This window comes from Peromyscus eremicus, chromosome X (genome assembly GCF_949786415.1).
Source record: "Peromyscus eremicus chromosome X, PerEre_H2_v1, whole genome shotgun sequence".
Taxonomy (NCBI): Eukaryota; Metazoa; Chordata; class Mammalia; order Rodentia; family Cricetidae; genus Peromyscus; species Peromyscus eremicus.
The window spans coordinates 65,004,641-65,021,470 of NC_081439.1; the positions used below are offsets into that span (position 1 = coordinate 65,004,641).

At 33.6% G+C, this 16,830-nt stretch overlaps 1 protein-coding gene across 1 annotated transcript in view; it reads right to left on the bottom strand.

Moving 5' to 3' along the window:
* Positions 1 to 16,830, bottom strand: part of Hdx (highly divergent homeobox) — a 115,068-nt gene that overhangs the window by 81,525 nt on the left and 16,713 nt on the right. Inside the window, exons 2-3 of the mRNA XM_059251189.1 lie at positions 9,468 to 9,614; positions 560 to 1,669 (exon numbers count right to left, since the gene is read on the bottom strand). Of these exons, the coding sequence (XP_059107172.1) occupies positions 560 to 1,669; positions 9,468 to 9,614 (1,257 nt within the window). The remainder of the gene's footprint in view (positions 1 to 559; positions 1,670 to 9,467; positions 9,615 to 16,830) is intronic.

A 16,830-nucleotide genomic window follows, 5' to 3' on the forward strand; every position in this document is an offset into this window, starting at 1 on the left:
AATATGTAAAACAGTAAAGAAATAATACGGTTTTGTTCCCAGGTCTAAAGTTTACTAAAGTCTTACTATGGATATATCTTTTCCAAATAAGTGCCATACAAAAGATGATTTGATTAATGGTCAACTTCAATATGAATCAGACATCTACTTTTAGAGAAACCAGTTGACTAAACTACTGCAAGCTCTAAGTTCTTATCCATTTACTTCTAAAGGGCTGATTGACCTGTCTGCCTGTATCCAAGGAAGACAATTGGAAACATAGCCCAATTAATCTTATTTTAGATGTGGGAAATGCTATGCTTTAGATAAAAGTACCATTTCTTGAACAAAAAAAAATGATGTCCGTGGTAAGATGCTATTAAATGACTATCATCATTTTAAAACTTGATAAACACAACATTCCTCAAGGTATTGACAACAACCCATCATTTTCAAATAAAAATCTCAAATTAATTAAAAACATGAGTTGTGACATAGGCTGTAATCTAACTGTACACAAACATCATTGTTAAATCAAGCATGCCTTGAAAAATCTTCATAAAATAAATTTATACCTTACCTGGTAATTGTTTTGGTTTTGTGATAACCTCAATTGGTTTGATGATACAAAATGTGGAGAAAAATTACTCCGTGATGGATTAGTATTACTGTACATAGTACTAGATGGTGTATGCAATGAGGTCCGTGGTGTCAAATGGTAGTCCCTACTCTGATACAGTACATTGTCTGACAAATCTCTAATATTCACCATTTGTGAATTTGGCAGGTTTCTTCCTGGTCCAGGCAAAGTTGTACTTTGGTTCTCAGCTCGAAGGGAATTGCCACTTTCATAAAACCTTGTGTAGCTTGTTATCTGTGCTCCCATTGATGCCAGCTCTTCTTCTCTGGCATATTCATCCTCTGCATCTCCAGTCTCCATCGCAATGGACAAACAAGTTCCTTCTGCTGAACCAGGCTTCTGTGTGGTATTTCCTCCCAGAATTCTCTGAGGGTAATCACTGACTGCTAATGAAAACACTTCCCGAATTTCCAAGTTTTGTGTCCTACAGTAAGGGTCTCTAACAGTTGGTTTTTGCCCACATAAGTTATGCGATGCCAGACCTGCATGTTCAGGTTTATATGACCTTTGAATACCAACTGGTTCGATTTTGCAAGGTCGGTGGCACACAGATGGCTTTTGAGGTACTGTCATTTCAGAAGCTTGCACCGGAGAGCTTCCGTAGTTTTTCTTTGTGTGATTGTACACTGAGTTTCCAGCATTTAGTACGCTTGTCTGCCTTGACAAAATAATTGTCTTTTCCCCTAGGAGCACAGAAGCATTTTTACAGTGTGCTACTTGTCTTTGAACAGGAATGTGCAATTGAAATTCAGTGTCATTTTTACTGGCTGGTTTCTGAATAGGAATTTTATGTGCTTCTGTAATTTGTGTATTTGTATGCTTTGCTGTCCCTTGCTTACTTGATGAGCTTGCAGGACTGTATATACCAGTTACAATGACATCATTATTGGCAGAAGTCCAAGAAGATTGCTGGCTTGAAGGCCGGGCAATATTAACTACATTTCTGACTGTTATGTCTGGAGCTGCCAGAGAGGTACCAGAAACAGTTCCTGCTGTTCCTGATTCAGAATTCTTACTACTCATTTTTCTTCGCTTATTGCCAACCCACGTCTGAAAGAATAAAAACAATGACAATATGATAAAAGGTAACAACAAACTTAGAAAAATCAATTTCTATGTAATACAGTATATTCTTGTCATAGAAACAAAGCCTACATGTGGGGAAAAGGAAAAGATCCAATAAAAGACAAAGTAACCAAAGTCTAAGAGCAAACATGATTAAGTACTCATTAAATAAATACATGAGAACCTTAGTAAGAGCATATTACTCTTTGCCATAAGATCCACCCAATTAATATGTACCAAGAATTGCAAAAAAATTCAGAATTCTAAAACTATTTATATCTTTTGACCTATTAAATACATTTCCAGGAATATATCTTAAAAGTGTAATTATAGTTTGACCAGTTTAGGTCTCTGCATTTACCACTGCCCCCAGCAAAAAGGAGCTTCTCTAACCAAAGATGATGAGAGCACTATTCGGAGTAAAAACATAGTTATTTAGACAGCAATTTGATGAGGACATAGTGTCTATTTTGTAAAATAAAAGCAGTAGCTTCCCCATTAGGGCTGATGACCTCCCCAGCCATGTGATTTTAACGAAGTTTACAGTACCAGTACTGGATTGCTTTCTGTAGAGCAGGACTCATATCTGAGAAGAGAGTGGTTTGTTACCCTCTTAACTGACTTGAGCCCACCCTTTACTCCCCAACCTATAAGCAGATAATAATAGCCATGGGAAATAATGACCAGGCTCCAACCATCTCTGGGGATCTATAGGCAATTGATAGCTTCTAGGGTAAAGGAAACATACTTTTTTCTTTAGTGCCATAGCTTCCAGGAATGAGCCCATGCTCCTGTAAATAATTCCTTACCTAGTACCATGCAAACAACCCTAATGGAACTCAAAGTCATCAAAAATTGATAGAAGAAGAGAGAGACATACAGAAAGAAATTGAAGAGCATGGACGTAGAAATAGGGCTAGGTGGGAAGAGGAAGGGGATCATCAGGAGTGGGAGGTGAACAGGAGAGAGTAATGGGAGGTGACTGTGACTATATCAAAATATAGTATGTACATATATAAATATGCCATGATACAATTCATTATTATACATGATTAATATATGCTAAGAACTAGTAAAATGTAGGCACAGATGTAGACAAAGTTTGTAGTTAAACATATTCATTATATATCTATTTATAATATAAAAAATGAAAGCACACTAAAGCTCAGCTCTTTCACTCATTTGAAAATTGTATTCTTAATCAAATGTACATTCATAATCATCAGGCTTAATGACTTCTATCGTATGGATAAGTATAATAATGTGGTTAATTTCATACTACTATCTATATTATTTTCAGAAATATTCATTACTATATACTTCATTTTGCATACATCTTTGTGTTGGTGGTTCCTTGTCCTGCAATAGTAAAAATCTATTATTTTCTAAGTGCCCTCCAACATATGAAAATTTTGTTCACCTCAAACCTCCAGTTTGAATCTTCTGTAGTTTTTTTCTAATCTGAGAATTACTAAAAGGTAAATGATTGCTGATTTGATTGGATTTCATTGGTTGATATATTATTTTGATAGATCTTATCATACATTACATATACCTATTTTCATATTGGGATATTCGCCTTTTTTTTAACTGATTTGTAAGAGAAATTTTCTATAAAGGTAGTAACTTGGTTACATAATACCACTTTTTGGTTTATTATTAATTTATAGTAGTTATCTACTTTTTTGCACTTTACTTAAAAAGTTTTATACAATGAATACATTACTTTTAAAAATAGAAAAAAGTAATGAATAAAGGTAATACAATACGTTGGCATTTAGGATTTAATTATAAAATGCATTCTTTTATATAAGTAATTTATTACAATTACCTTAGTATAATTTCCCTGAATCATAGTTCTTAAAACACACAATAAAAATATTGCATTCCATAACGTGATTATGCAGCTTTATATTAAAAAATTCATGTCATATGATAAACTACTAAAACACTATAATCTTTTAGGAATTAAACAAAATAAATGAGTAAATGAAAATCTTAAATAAACTAGTCTCACACATAAATGATGTAAGATTTATTTTTGCAAATTTTTAATGATGTTCATCTGAAAACTTCATACATTATCCAATTTTCAGTGTTTATACAGTGTATAGACAACATTAATTTTGCTATAATATTGTATGTACTAGATTCTACAATGACTATTCTTTATATATTTTAGTTATTTTAGTAGGTGCTACATTTTAAATCATATAAATGAAGAAACCAATGTCCAAAAATAATTGCTTTGGGAAAGAAACCTGTCAGCAAGTAGAAAAATCTGCTTGATCTCCAGTGTATTCTTCTTCCATTACCTCATATAAAGTGACTAGAACCTCCTGAACCAGTTACCCATTGACTGTCTTACTTTCACAATTATATTTTTAATAAAGAAAGTATTCCAGAAACTGTGATGTTCCCCTTTGCTTCACATGACATAGTGGGAATTTTAAACTCACTCTGACTTCCTTGAATAGGAGGAGCAACATCTACAAGCAGGATCTGAAATTGTGTAAGTACAAATATCACAAGTGAAGAAAACTAAGAAAAAACTCTTTGGATAAACATAACTTCCCAAAAGGTGAATTTCATAAATATTTAAAATGTTTCCAGCTTTTCAATTAAAAAATGCATAAGAAGAATTATGTATTCTTACATTACAAAATATACATCACTAAACTTTAAAAATATTGAGGAAAATAATGGTGAATTGGTAAAATTGAATCTAGGAACTATAATACCTAGTGGCATCTCTGGTCTTACTTACATAATTTTATTGTTTACATATATATGTGTATGTTTACATATATATGATATATATTTATACATAATATTTATTTTATTGTTTACATATATAGCTGCATATTACAATATTATACATAATAGCATATATAGTTTGATATATTCTGTATACAAAAGGAAAATATCACATACATATGAAATTCAGCTATCTAGCAACCCAGAAACCTCATTTGTCTGAAACACAATCCACACAGATGCCATAAGATTGATGTAGCTCATTAATACAGTGACTATTATACTTGTAGCACTTTCTCTGATTTTACACACACTTTGAACAAATAAAGTATCATACTTTCCTACAAATTAAAAAAATAGAAGTGGAATTGGTAGTAATAGAGATTCTTGATTATAGGGCTCCCTGATAATGCTTAAAATTATTTACTAAACATTGCTCATTAAAAAGCAGGGGGAAAGAATGCAGGCTCAGTCTCTGAGCAACTACTAAAGGTGTATATATGTGTGTGGACAAGGAAACGGAGGTAGCCAAGTTAAGATTTCCCACTTCCTGGATTCCACTTTACATTCTTGTTCCTCAAAACCCATTTGGTGGCAGTGGACGTTTATATTTGCATTTCTTTTTATTCATTTCCAAATCATTAAAATGATTTATGGTTCTGGGTAGTGTGGAAGGCAAAAAAAATAGGAAAGGAAGAGAATACTAGCAGACTGGTAGGAAGAAGACATGGAGCTGACGAATATTAATCTCGAGTTAAAGAATAGAGTCTAGGGGAGGTATGGTAGTTAGTCTTGATAATTGCTTTTGTGTCAATGGAAAGACTGAAGGCATGAATGACACCTTTAAATAACTATAGTTCTGAGTAAGGTTAACATAGAATTATTGACCCAGATTTCCGGATTGTATTTGTAAAGTTAGAACTTAGTGTCAACATAATTTCTGGAGGTTTGTAAGTTCTGACAGAGAAAAGTCCAAATCTAACGTATCTCAATTTGAGTAGTAACAGAATTCAGGACCACAGTATAGTAGCTCTGCCTTGACTGTAGAATTGGGAGATTATAAAGTATTTTTGAACTGTTACAGCAAACCACACATTTAGATAGATTTGCTGGTATTCCTGCATGTGCAAAACAGTGATCACATCTTGTTTCTTCATGTATGAGACATCTTTAGGAAGGATATTATGTAGTTAGCTGTTCATGAGCTTCCATTGTGAAATTCTCACAGTGCTTTAAGAATCTAAATTTTCTCATTCATACTATTTTATAGAGGCTTTGTTGGCTAATTGCTTTGTTGGTTAATAATATGTGATGCCATATTAGTAGGATAAAGGAACAGCATCATTTGTCTGTTTCAGAGGCTGAACCATTGATCAATATTAATTAATAAGATATTCAACTCAAAGTTTTCAGTTGATTTCCCAAATGATTTATTTGCATAACAAGCCCCATGAAGTGTTATATTTCTGAGTAGAACCTTTAATTATCCTTTATAGTTTTAGACCATTACCAGGTATAAGATTTAAGTGGAATATAGTAGGCAGTTGAAGAATAGTTAAAAGCAAACGAGTATTAAAGTTTAGATTTATTTTCGATAGATCACTATTAAAATAGAAAACCATCTGGGGTATGTATATGTGCTTGCTTATATGGCTACTAAATAAAACACAATGACCACATAAGAATATCTCACTTGTCATGTTGACTCCATGTGCAAGGCAATTGCTTTTTAAATCTTGGACATTTGATTTTCCTGTTAGTTTACATATTGGTAAATTTCCTTTATACAGAGTCTCTAGCCCAGGCTAGCCTATGTAGCCAAGGATAATATTGAAGTTGTGACCCCCACCCCTGGCTGCCTTTACCTCTTTACAGGTATTTACCATCCCACCAAGTTTATGTGGTGCTGAGGATAGAACCTAGGGTTTTGTACATGCTAGGCAAGTAGTCTACCTACTGAACTATGTTTCCAGCCCAATTTTTAAAAGTACCAGTAAATAAACTGCACTTATACATCAGAGATTCATTTAAATTACATATAGTATTTCTAATCTTATTAGTTTGTTTTTAGTTTAGATGTACGATTTCTTTTTCTTTTGAGACAGGGTATCATGTAGTCAGGCTATTCTTGAACTTACTATTGTAGGTTCTTTTTTTTTTTTTTTTTTACTCTTTGGGGGCCTGTCATCCAGGTCCCAAATAAATACATGGAGACTTATTCTTTCTCATGAATGCCTGACCTTAGCTTGGCTTGTTGCTAGCCAGGTTTTCTTAAATTAACCCATCTATCTTTTGCCTCTGGGTTTTTACCTTTCTCTATTTTATGTGTCTTTCTTCCCTTCTTACTCCATAGCTGGCTGTGTGGCTGACCCTTGGCATCCTCCTCTCCTTTTCTTGCTCCTCTCCTTGATTTCCTATTTATTCTCTTTGCCTGGCAGTCCCACCTATCCCTTTCCTGCCTATCCATTGGCCATTCTACTCTTTATTAGACCAACCAGGTGTTTTAGACAGGCAAAGTAACACAGCTTCACAAAGTTAAACAAATGCAACATAAAAGAGCGCAACACACCTTTGCATCATTAAACAAATATTCCACAGCATAAACGAGTGTAACATATCTTAAACTATATTCCACAACATACTATATAGTACAAGATGAGCACAAATTTCTAAACACCCTGTTTCCGCCTCCCAAGTACTAGGTTCCCAGGTGTACATAACCATGCCCTGCTGCTTGAATTGGTGCTTTAAAATAGAAATTGTACAGTATAGATAGCAAAAACGTTTCACAATTTACTGAAATAAAATACCTGGGATAAATTTTGTGGGAGGATTATAATATCAGAGGAAAAACTTTTTTCACCTAATATTAGCAACGAAGTTTCTATTTTAGTCCTGAAGAATTGTCATTGCACCCTTAATGCTTGTGTTTTTATTACAGGGTTTCATGAAGGCCAGGATGACCTCAACATGCTATGTAGCCAAAGATGACCTTGGACTCTTGATTCTCCCCTGCCTTTTTCTCCCCAGTGCTAGGATTACAGGTGTGCCCCAGTCACACCTGATGTTGGAGTGCTTATTTTAAGAATATGAGGCCTCAACTCTATACAAAGAACTACAGGCAGTTGAGGAATGCTGAGAGTGGGAGAAATAGTCTTCTCCAGTGAAGAGCACATCAACTGGTTGTCCAATGCCAAATGGTCAGCCCTGAAAACAGTAACATATAGACTGAACAGGTTATTCTCAAGAATACATATGTATATACATATGCATATATGTATGTAATAATAATTAGTGAAAAAAGAGGCCATGAATTTGAGGAATAATGGAAAGGGGTATATGGGAGGACTTGGAGGAAGGAAAAAGAAGAGAGAAATGTGGTTATATTATAACCTCAATAAAAGATCTGTATATCAACATTTTAATCATCTTACCGATGTAATCAAATTATAGTTCTTTGGCTTATAAAAACTTAGAACATTACACAACCTTAAAGACTTGTTTATTTTTGTGGATGGTATTTTCCTGGAAGAGTAGCTTTTAGATTTTATAGAACTTTGGGGTTTGTTTTAACACTTTTGTATGGAAATATCTGTTTTCTTAAATCTTTGAAGTTAATGCTTTTGTGAAACTTCTTTTTTTGTGACAGGGTTGAGCTATGCAGATAGGCTGGCCTTGAACTTATAGGGACCCTCCTGCTTCCCTACTCAGTATAAATATAAATATCTGCATTTCTACAATCTCTATATTCAAAACCAATAAATTTAGTTATAAGGGGTGAGCGTGCAATGACAAATTTGAAATACGAGAGATGATCCACATCGCAGCTGCCAGGGAAGACAATTTACTTTAAAGTAATGTTAAGACAAAAGGGGAAAAGTCCAAGGAAATTACAGTTGGAAAAAGTTGAATTACATAAAGTGCAATCTCAACAACTTGAAATATTTTTTAATAAAGCTATTAAACATATTTCTTTGAGATTCATCAGTTAATTTAAAGGTGCAGTTAGAGCTATTAATAGAAGCTATTTCTTCTTTTTAACAGAAATGTGAATCTGATAGTTGATCTCAGACAGTAAGAATGTTGTTCCCTATAATAAATGGCATAATTTCATATTTGAATGTGAATATATACTTTAATTCTTAGGAAGAACATGGGAAACAATTTTATCCAAAGATCTTTTTTCTAGGAACTTTGAAGGTATGATTGTATATCAAAATAAACTTGAAAAAGATACATCCTTTTTTCCCCAAATTAGTTGAGTGACTTCCATGGATGGTAAAGTTGTGAATCTTTAAATCACTAAGGTTCCACACTAAAAGGATTTGTAGAATGTTTAAATAGACATGAAAAGACCAATGCATTCAATAAAATCGGTTACTAGTTCTGACAGATTTATCACTTGCCTCTTCTCTATCACCTCATTGCTGTTCAGTAATGCGTAGCGGCTCTGATTTTTTTTTTTTTACAACAGAATAAGAATGGTTGCAATAATTTATTCCCTTGGGATTCCCTGTCTCTTACTCATGAACCATTAAATATATACATTTTACTTAGAAAGAAAATGTATCCATAAAAACAACTGTAGTTTACTGAAAGAGAAAAAATGCTCAAATTCTAAACATCTGAGGAATAATTCTAAGTACAATACCAACAAAGCAAGGTACATGTGATTGCTTCAGAAAATCTGTTTCACTATTAATGTGGAGGCTCTTTGTAGATTAAATGAAAGTTTCAAAAAAGCATATAATCAACAACCCATAACTAATGTTACCGGTATTTATTAGTTCTAAGATTTATGTAAGAGTTATGTCCATATTCCAAGAGTTTCAGTGTTTTCAAGGTATTTATGAAAACAAATATGACTGTGTGGGTATCTCTATTTATGAAAATAGTATTTTTCCACCAGGGAAATGAAGCTGTGTATTAAGTTAGAACTTCATACCCTGAATAGTTTTTCTTATATTAAGCAAATATCATTTGTAATAAAAAGCTATAAATTCAAGTGCAAGACCTCAATACTTACCCTGACTACACTGAAGTCCAGCTTAGTCTCCTGTGCACACTGTAATATGAGCTGAAAGCAATTTTTACTTTGATTTGTCATTCCATTTTCATAATAACGCTGTAAAATCCTTTGTTGTTCTACAGTAAATACAGAACGGAGATTCATCTAAAAATAAAAGAAGATACTCTGAAAATTGGAATAAAAATTTGGTAGGTGTAGAATTTGAACACTTTTGTCTTCTTGATACAGTTTCAGTGCTTCTGTGCTGCACACTTTATTTAAGTGAATTAATCCCCAGGAATGGGCAGTAATTGGTGTGTTAAAGGGAGACATCTTCTCCCTGAAAAATATAGACAAGCATTTAATTCGCTTACAAAAGCACAAATTCCAACTTTCAAAGTCAGAAACATAGAAAATGAAAAAGAAAAGCAAAAAAAGAGGCAGGCTCTTATCTGGTTAGTGTCAGTACATGAGGAAAATGGTTTTCACTGAAATAAATATTTATGGCTAGTAAAGCCAGAGATGGCGTTAGCCATACGCAGTCAATTACCAACAGGGACACTCACTGTGCTTTGTCAGAAAAAGCATCTGGCATATGTCTTAACAGTCAGAAGCCATGCTCAGAAACAAAGGGGGACTCTTTTTTTTCTCATTCTGAGATAAAAGGAGTTTCATTATTTATTAAAACAAAAACTCTCTTTTTAATTTTTGGTTTGTTTTGTTTTTGCTCTTGAGATAGGATCTCGTGTAGCCCAGGATGGCCTCCAACTTCTTATCTTCCTGCTTCTACCAAATGCTGGAATTACTAGGGTTCACAAACACCCTCAGCTCAACAAATTTCATTAAAGATTAGAAACCAATAGAAGGGGTTAATAAATGTGAGTGTGCTTTTGCTTTATGTAATTCTAGCCAAACTAATTATTTTAATAACTATAGTATCTAAATGAAAATTTAAAATTAGTATAACTTATTAAAACTACGTGGAAGCTCTGTATTTTTAAATTAAATTGACACCATCAAAATTAGACAAAGTAAGTTTACTTTTCTTGCCAATAGATGAGATATTTAATACAAAGGGCTAAAAACTTTGTGTGTTTCACAAGTAAATGACAGGTCAAACTTTATTTTTAAAAGGATGAATTATAGTAGTGTATTTTTATAAAGAACATTTATAATTTGATTAAGGGAGCTTAAGGTTTTTGTTTAAAAATCTGTCACATAAAAAGACTTTCTTGAGGAAAGTGATTCTTTAAAATCAGGAAAACTGCCACAAAAAAACCAACCTCAGTTAAACTAAACATTTTTCCTGGTATACAGTGCAGTGAAACAATCAAGTTCATTAATACAGAAATGTAAATTATTTTACCCTACTCTGAATACTTATAATAGCAAATCTATCCAATAAAAAATTAATGAATTATAAAGTGTAACCATATACTACAGTATACTAGGGCTATTTTTTTTCCTTGCTCACATAAGCACTTCACTAACTGTTAAGAGATTTGATTAGAGAAAATGAAATGTAGGAGAGGCCACAAGACAAATGATAGTAGAGTTTTTTCAGGAACATTCAGAAATAAAGACCTCCATTAACTTTCTGAAGGAGAGTTCTGAAGGATGTTCAGTAATGTGGATGTCAACTTGACCAAACACTCAAGGATGATTGCAACAGTAGGTAGGGACAGTATCCATCAAAACAATTTTGATTATTATGTCTTCCAACTCTGAGTGTACCCAAATGGTTCAACCACAAGCTGAAGAAGATCCAGAAGATGGAAGTCACATACCTGGAATACCTGCCCTGATTTAGAAGCCAGGTATCATGTGGTAGATTTTGAGGGTGGAAAACTTCAAATTATGAATGCATATGATAATCACTCTGATCTTTTCCTGAGCAGCTCTACCTACAGCAAAAAGCCTACGATGCAGGATGCAGGTGATACCTAAGTGTAAGGATACCTCCCTTGAAATATAGGATGGATTATTTTCCTATTGGCTGGCTGCAGTCACTACACTTACCCAAATATCATATGACCCTTATAAAGAACAACAGGACTTCTCCACTGATAACCAATATTCAAATGTAAGCGATTGAGCACCAAACACATCTATAATTCTGGTAACAAGAAATGCTAAGGAATTTTTAGCCTTTCCCGTAAATTCAGCACTAATAGCAAAAAGACTCTTTCAAATTGAAATTTTCAATTTCTTGTACTGACCAGAGAACATCCTTTCTATGAGTTCATTTTTTTCGTTTTGACAGTTTTATATCCCCAAATATGGTCCATGCTGATCAAATTTCTATGTGCACCTTAGAATAACATGCATTTTGTTGTTGTTTCATGGAGTGTACTAGTCAACTATGTAATTAACTTTTCGACTCTGTTTGTAGCAAACACTAAGAAAAGGTGGTAAGCTCTCAGAATACAATTGTGTCATTGCCTGTTTCCTTTTTGTTTTTGTTTCCAACTTTAGAGTACTATTATTTGATAAAAAAAAAGCAGTGAAGATTCTTACGTTCTTTTCATTAATTGATCCATTTATTCATAAGCATGGCCATCTTTATTCTTAATAATATTTTTCTTTTTGGATTCTCTTTATTTAATATATTGATAAAATACAACTTTCTTTTCATGGTACATCTTCATTCATTCATATTTAATTGTCTGGTCTTTTCATTTTAAGTGAGTTACTTGTAGGCAGTATATGCCTTTTACATGGCATATTTTGACAGTTTTTCAAATGTTATAAATAAATATCAATATGGTTGAATTTAAGTGTATAATATTTCTAAGTGTCTCCTATTTTCTATTTGTCCTCTCCAATCTTTGTTTATTTTTCATGATTTTATTCATTAAATGTTTTGAAAGTCTAACTTATTGACTCATCTCTCTTTGTTTCCTCATTTTAGTCAATTCCTTGGAGACAGTGGTACACTTTTTATTTTTTTATTTTATTTTATTTTATTTTTTTTAATTTTTTTTTTATTTTATGAGCATTGATATTTGCCTACAGGTAGGTCTGTGTGAGGGTGTCAGATCCCCTGGAACCTGAGTTACAGATAGTTGTGAACTGCCATGTGGGTGCTGGGAATTAAACCCGGGTCCTTTGGGAAAGCAGCCAGTGCTCTTAACCTCTGAGCTATCTCTCCAGCCCCGTGGTACACTTTTTTAACTCATTTCCATGTTAAGTTATATACTACTACTTCACATAGAAGAATCTTCCAATGATACCCGGTAATTTCTCCCCCCACCAGCATTTATTTTATTGTTAAAAAATTTCTTCTTAAATAAGTTTTAAAGCTTCAAATAACTTTCCATAAAAAATAAAGAGTGCTTTCTTACTATGATTTTTTAAAATGGAAAAGGTCTTTCATTTTTACCCACAGATGTACTATTTCCAGTATTATTTTTACTATTACAAACTCCATATTTCAATTTTCTATCATTTTCCTCTTCTCAATATAGAACTTTCTTTAATATTCTTGTTAGTGTACATCTACTGCTGTAATATTTTTGAAATATTTTTCTCTTGCATAAGTAGAACTACATTTATTTTGCTTTGACATTTTTGATAAGGAATTTGAGGTAATTTTTTTCAAAACAGATTCTCATGTATCCCAGGCTAATCTTGCACTTACTCTGTACCCAAGGAGTCACTTTGTAGCCAAGGACTACATTGCATTGCACTTGTATGTATTTATTTACTTATCTTAGAAGTTTAGTTTTTTTAATTTATTTTGCATCCCGACCAAAGTCATCCCTCCTTCTTCTCCTCCTATTCCCTTCCCCCACCTCCCCTCTGCCCCCTCAATCCACTTGTCTGTTTTTTTTAATTTCTCTCTCTCTCTTCCTCTCTCTCTTTTCCCCTCCCTCTTGCTCTCCCCACCCCATCCATATGTGCCTGGAGATTAGTGGACAGCTCTCTAGAGTTGGTTCTCTCCTGCCACCTTGTGGGATCTAGAAACAGATAGTCAGGTCTGCGCTGGGGCCAAGTAGCTTAGTCATCTTGTAGGCCACCATTTCAGGTTTTTTGAGACAGTTTCAAATTTGTTACATTTTGGAGGCTGACCTTGAACTTCATATCTTCCTGTCTTTACCTACTGAGTGCTGGTATTTAAAATGTTCTCCACCACACATGGTTTATGTTCTACTGGATATTGAACACAGGGCCTCTACTAACAAGCACTCTATTAACATCCCCAGCACACAGATTATTTTTTTCTTTAAGTATTTAAAAGGGGTGGCTTTACTGATTTGTATCTTGTTTACAATGAGGTCCCACATTCTTACTGATTCCCCTGTAAATTATAAAATGTAGTTTCCCCATCTCTTTTTCTGTTTTTCATATTTTCTGTCTCTCTGGATTTTAGCAATTGGATAATCCCAAGTGCTGAGATGACAAGAAAATGACACCACTTCCAATCTTCATTCATATACTCTTGCATTTCTAAAGTTTTGATATGAACCATTAAAAAAAGCTTCCATTTCCAGTCTCATCCTGTTGCTTTTTAATCTTCATGAACATATATAATGAAGTAACAACAGTGGTTTAAAAAGTCTTCTAGAACAATCCTTCTGCATTCTGGTGCCTTAATTATTTCCTCCTTGAAATGTAAGAAATAGTATTTGTTAAATTATTCCCAATCAGAATGACTAGTTAGCTACATAAACATTAAGAGAAGGCTATTAACACCCTTTCACTGGGTGTGCCTTTAACTCAATCACTTGGGAGACAGGCAAGTGAATCTCTGTGAGTTTGAGAACAGCTGTTCTACAGAGCTACTTCTAGGATAGCCAAGACTACACTGAGAAACCCTGCCTCTTAAATAAATAAATATGTTTTAAATTTAAAATAAGTTTACATAGCACATTATAGGTTAGCAAGTATTTTAGTGAAGAAAACTCATCATGAGACATGTTTTATAACCCCACTATCCAGTTGAGGATGTTTAGGTCTAAGAGTTCAGTTATCTGTTCCAAAATTGTGGAACTAGCAAGTAGTACCAAAGCCCACTGAATACAAAGATGTCTTGACCTAAATTCTGTATAATTACTTATGTTTACCAGGTTCATAAAGCTACATTTATACTCAGAGTGGCACAGGTACACATTGCAAGAACATTTTATGTATACCTGATTTACAAAATATGTAAGAAAATATACATACCTACAGAGATACCCACATTTATAGCTTAATTTCTAATATGTGAGTCTTTTAGTCTTTTAGAAGACAGTCTCACTTTGTAGCCCAGACTACCCTGGAACTCACTATATATGTCATCCTAGCTTAAAATTCATGATAATATTCATTCCTTAACCTCCTAAGTGCTGGGATTACCAACATAAGCTACCATGTGCAGCTCTAATGTTTAAATTCTGAAGAATTTAGGAAATGTTTGTACCAAAGGAGAAAAATACATCAGCAAGTAAATGCCCTTGATCTCAAAATGCTCAATCAATAATAATTTATCAGCTTTTAAGACATTGTACTTATCACGTGTTAATGATAAAAATTAAACTGTCTATAAACTATAAAGATGTTTCATATATTTGGACAACAATATTCAACTTATTATAAAAAGGAGAAAGATCAATTTCAGATACTCCAGCACAAGGCAGAAACAAATAAGTTTCCAATATATGAATATTTCCTTGTATCTTTAGCACTGATTTCATACAACAAATCTACAGTCCTCCCACATCTAGAATAACAGGAAATTACTATCTTGTGATTCATAGGACAGCCTGATAAATTAATCAAGCACCTTGATTCATACATCTTTCATGACTAAATTATGCTTCTTTCTACATTATTATGCCTAAAAAAAACAATGAAAGTAAAATCTTTCCACCTTGTATCATATTGAGAATATGTTTATCCATATAACACCATTCAATTTCTCTTTTTTTTGTTTTTTGTTTTGTTTCGTTTTTTGAGACAGGGTTTCTCTGTGTAGCTTTACGCCTTTCCTGGACCTAGCTCTCTAGACCAGGCTGGCCTCGAACTCACAGAGATCCACCTGAGTCTGTCTCCTGAGTGCTGGGATTAAAGGCATGCGCCACCACCGCCCGGCTTTCAATTTCACTTCTTACCCTACTCCGAGAAGAAAATTTTATTGATTGGTGGCCTTTAATCCCAGCACTTGGGAGGCAGAGGCAGGCGGATCTCTGTGAGTTCAAGGCCAGCCTGGACTACAGAGTCAGTTCCAGGAAAGGTGCAAAGCTACACAGAGAAACCCTGTCTCGGAAAACCAAAAAAAAAAAAAAAAAAAAAAAAAAAAAAAAAGGTTAGTGTCATATTTCTTTCCTTAAATATTCTTTTAATGTTTACTAAATCAGATTTTCACAGCTTATATTACGAGTTAAGGATAGGTTTGTCTTTGTCTTGATAGGAAGAACTGGACTATCCACATTTTTACTCCTGATTTCTTATATCTCCTTTTCCTGATTTTATATAATCCTACAAAATCCTAGGGGGAAAATGTAATGTACACAAGCTGTTTTTTCGACTTAGGAAGAGTACCTCAAAGCACGCCATCTAGTGGTAAGTAGGTAACATTGCATAAGCAAACAGATAAATAGTGGACAAACAATACATAAATAAACACATATTTTTACCTACTACTGGAAACAGATTTATTTCCCTCAAAGAAAAGAGAACTCAAGCAAACTGTTGGTAAAGGGTTAAATTTGTATGGCTATTATAAAATACAGTATGGAAGTTCCTCAAAAAATTAAAAATAGAACTCTTGTATGATTCAGCAATACCTTTACTGAGCATCTATACAAGGAAATGAAATTAATATATGCACTTCTTTGTCATTATAGAACTATTCTCAGTAGCCAAGATATGGTGGACTCAATCTGAGTGTCTCTAAATGGATGTCTAAATGAAGTATGCAGTGACATACACTTAAGCCTTAACACAGGGAAATCTCATCATTTGCAACAACATGGATAATACTGGGGGACATCATGCTAAGTGAAATAAACCAAGAATAGGAAAACTAATACTTCATGATTTTGCTTTTATATGGAATCCAAACAAGTTTGAACTCATAAAATCATAGCAGAATGACGGTTGTCCAAAGTTGGGGATGGGTAGATGGTGGGTAGATATTGGTAAAAGGCTATATTTCAGTTAGATAAAAGGAGTGATTTCAAGAAATCTATTGTATAGCATGATTGTAGTTAATAATAATGGAATAACTTTAAAAAGTGATAGAAGAATAGATTATAAATGTTCTCAGAACAAAAGTAATATGTAGGTTCATTAGCTTTATTTAGCCATCCACTATGTGCATATATTAGAATATCACATTGGCCAGATGCCATGGTGTATACTTTTAATTCCAGCACTTTGGGGGGTTAAGGCAAGA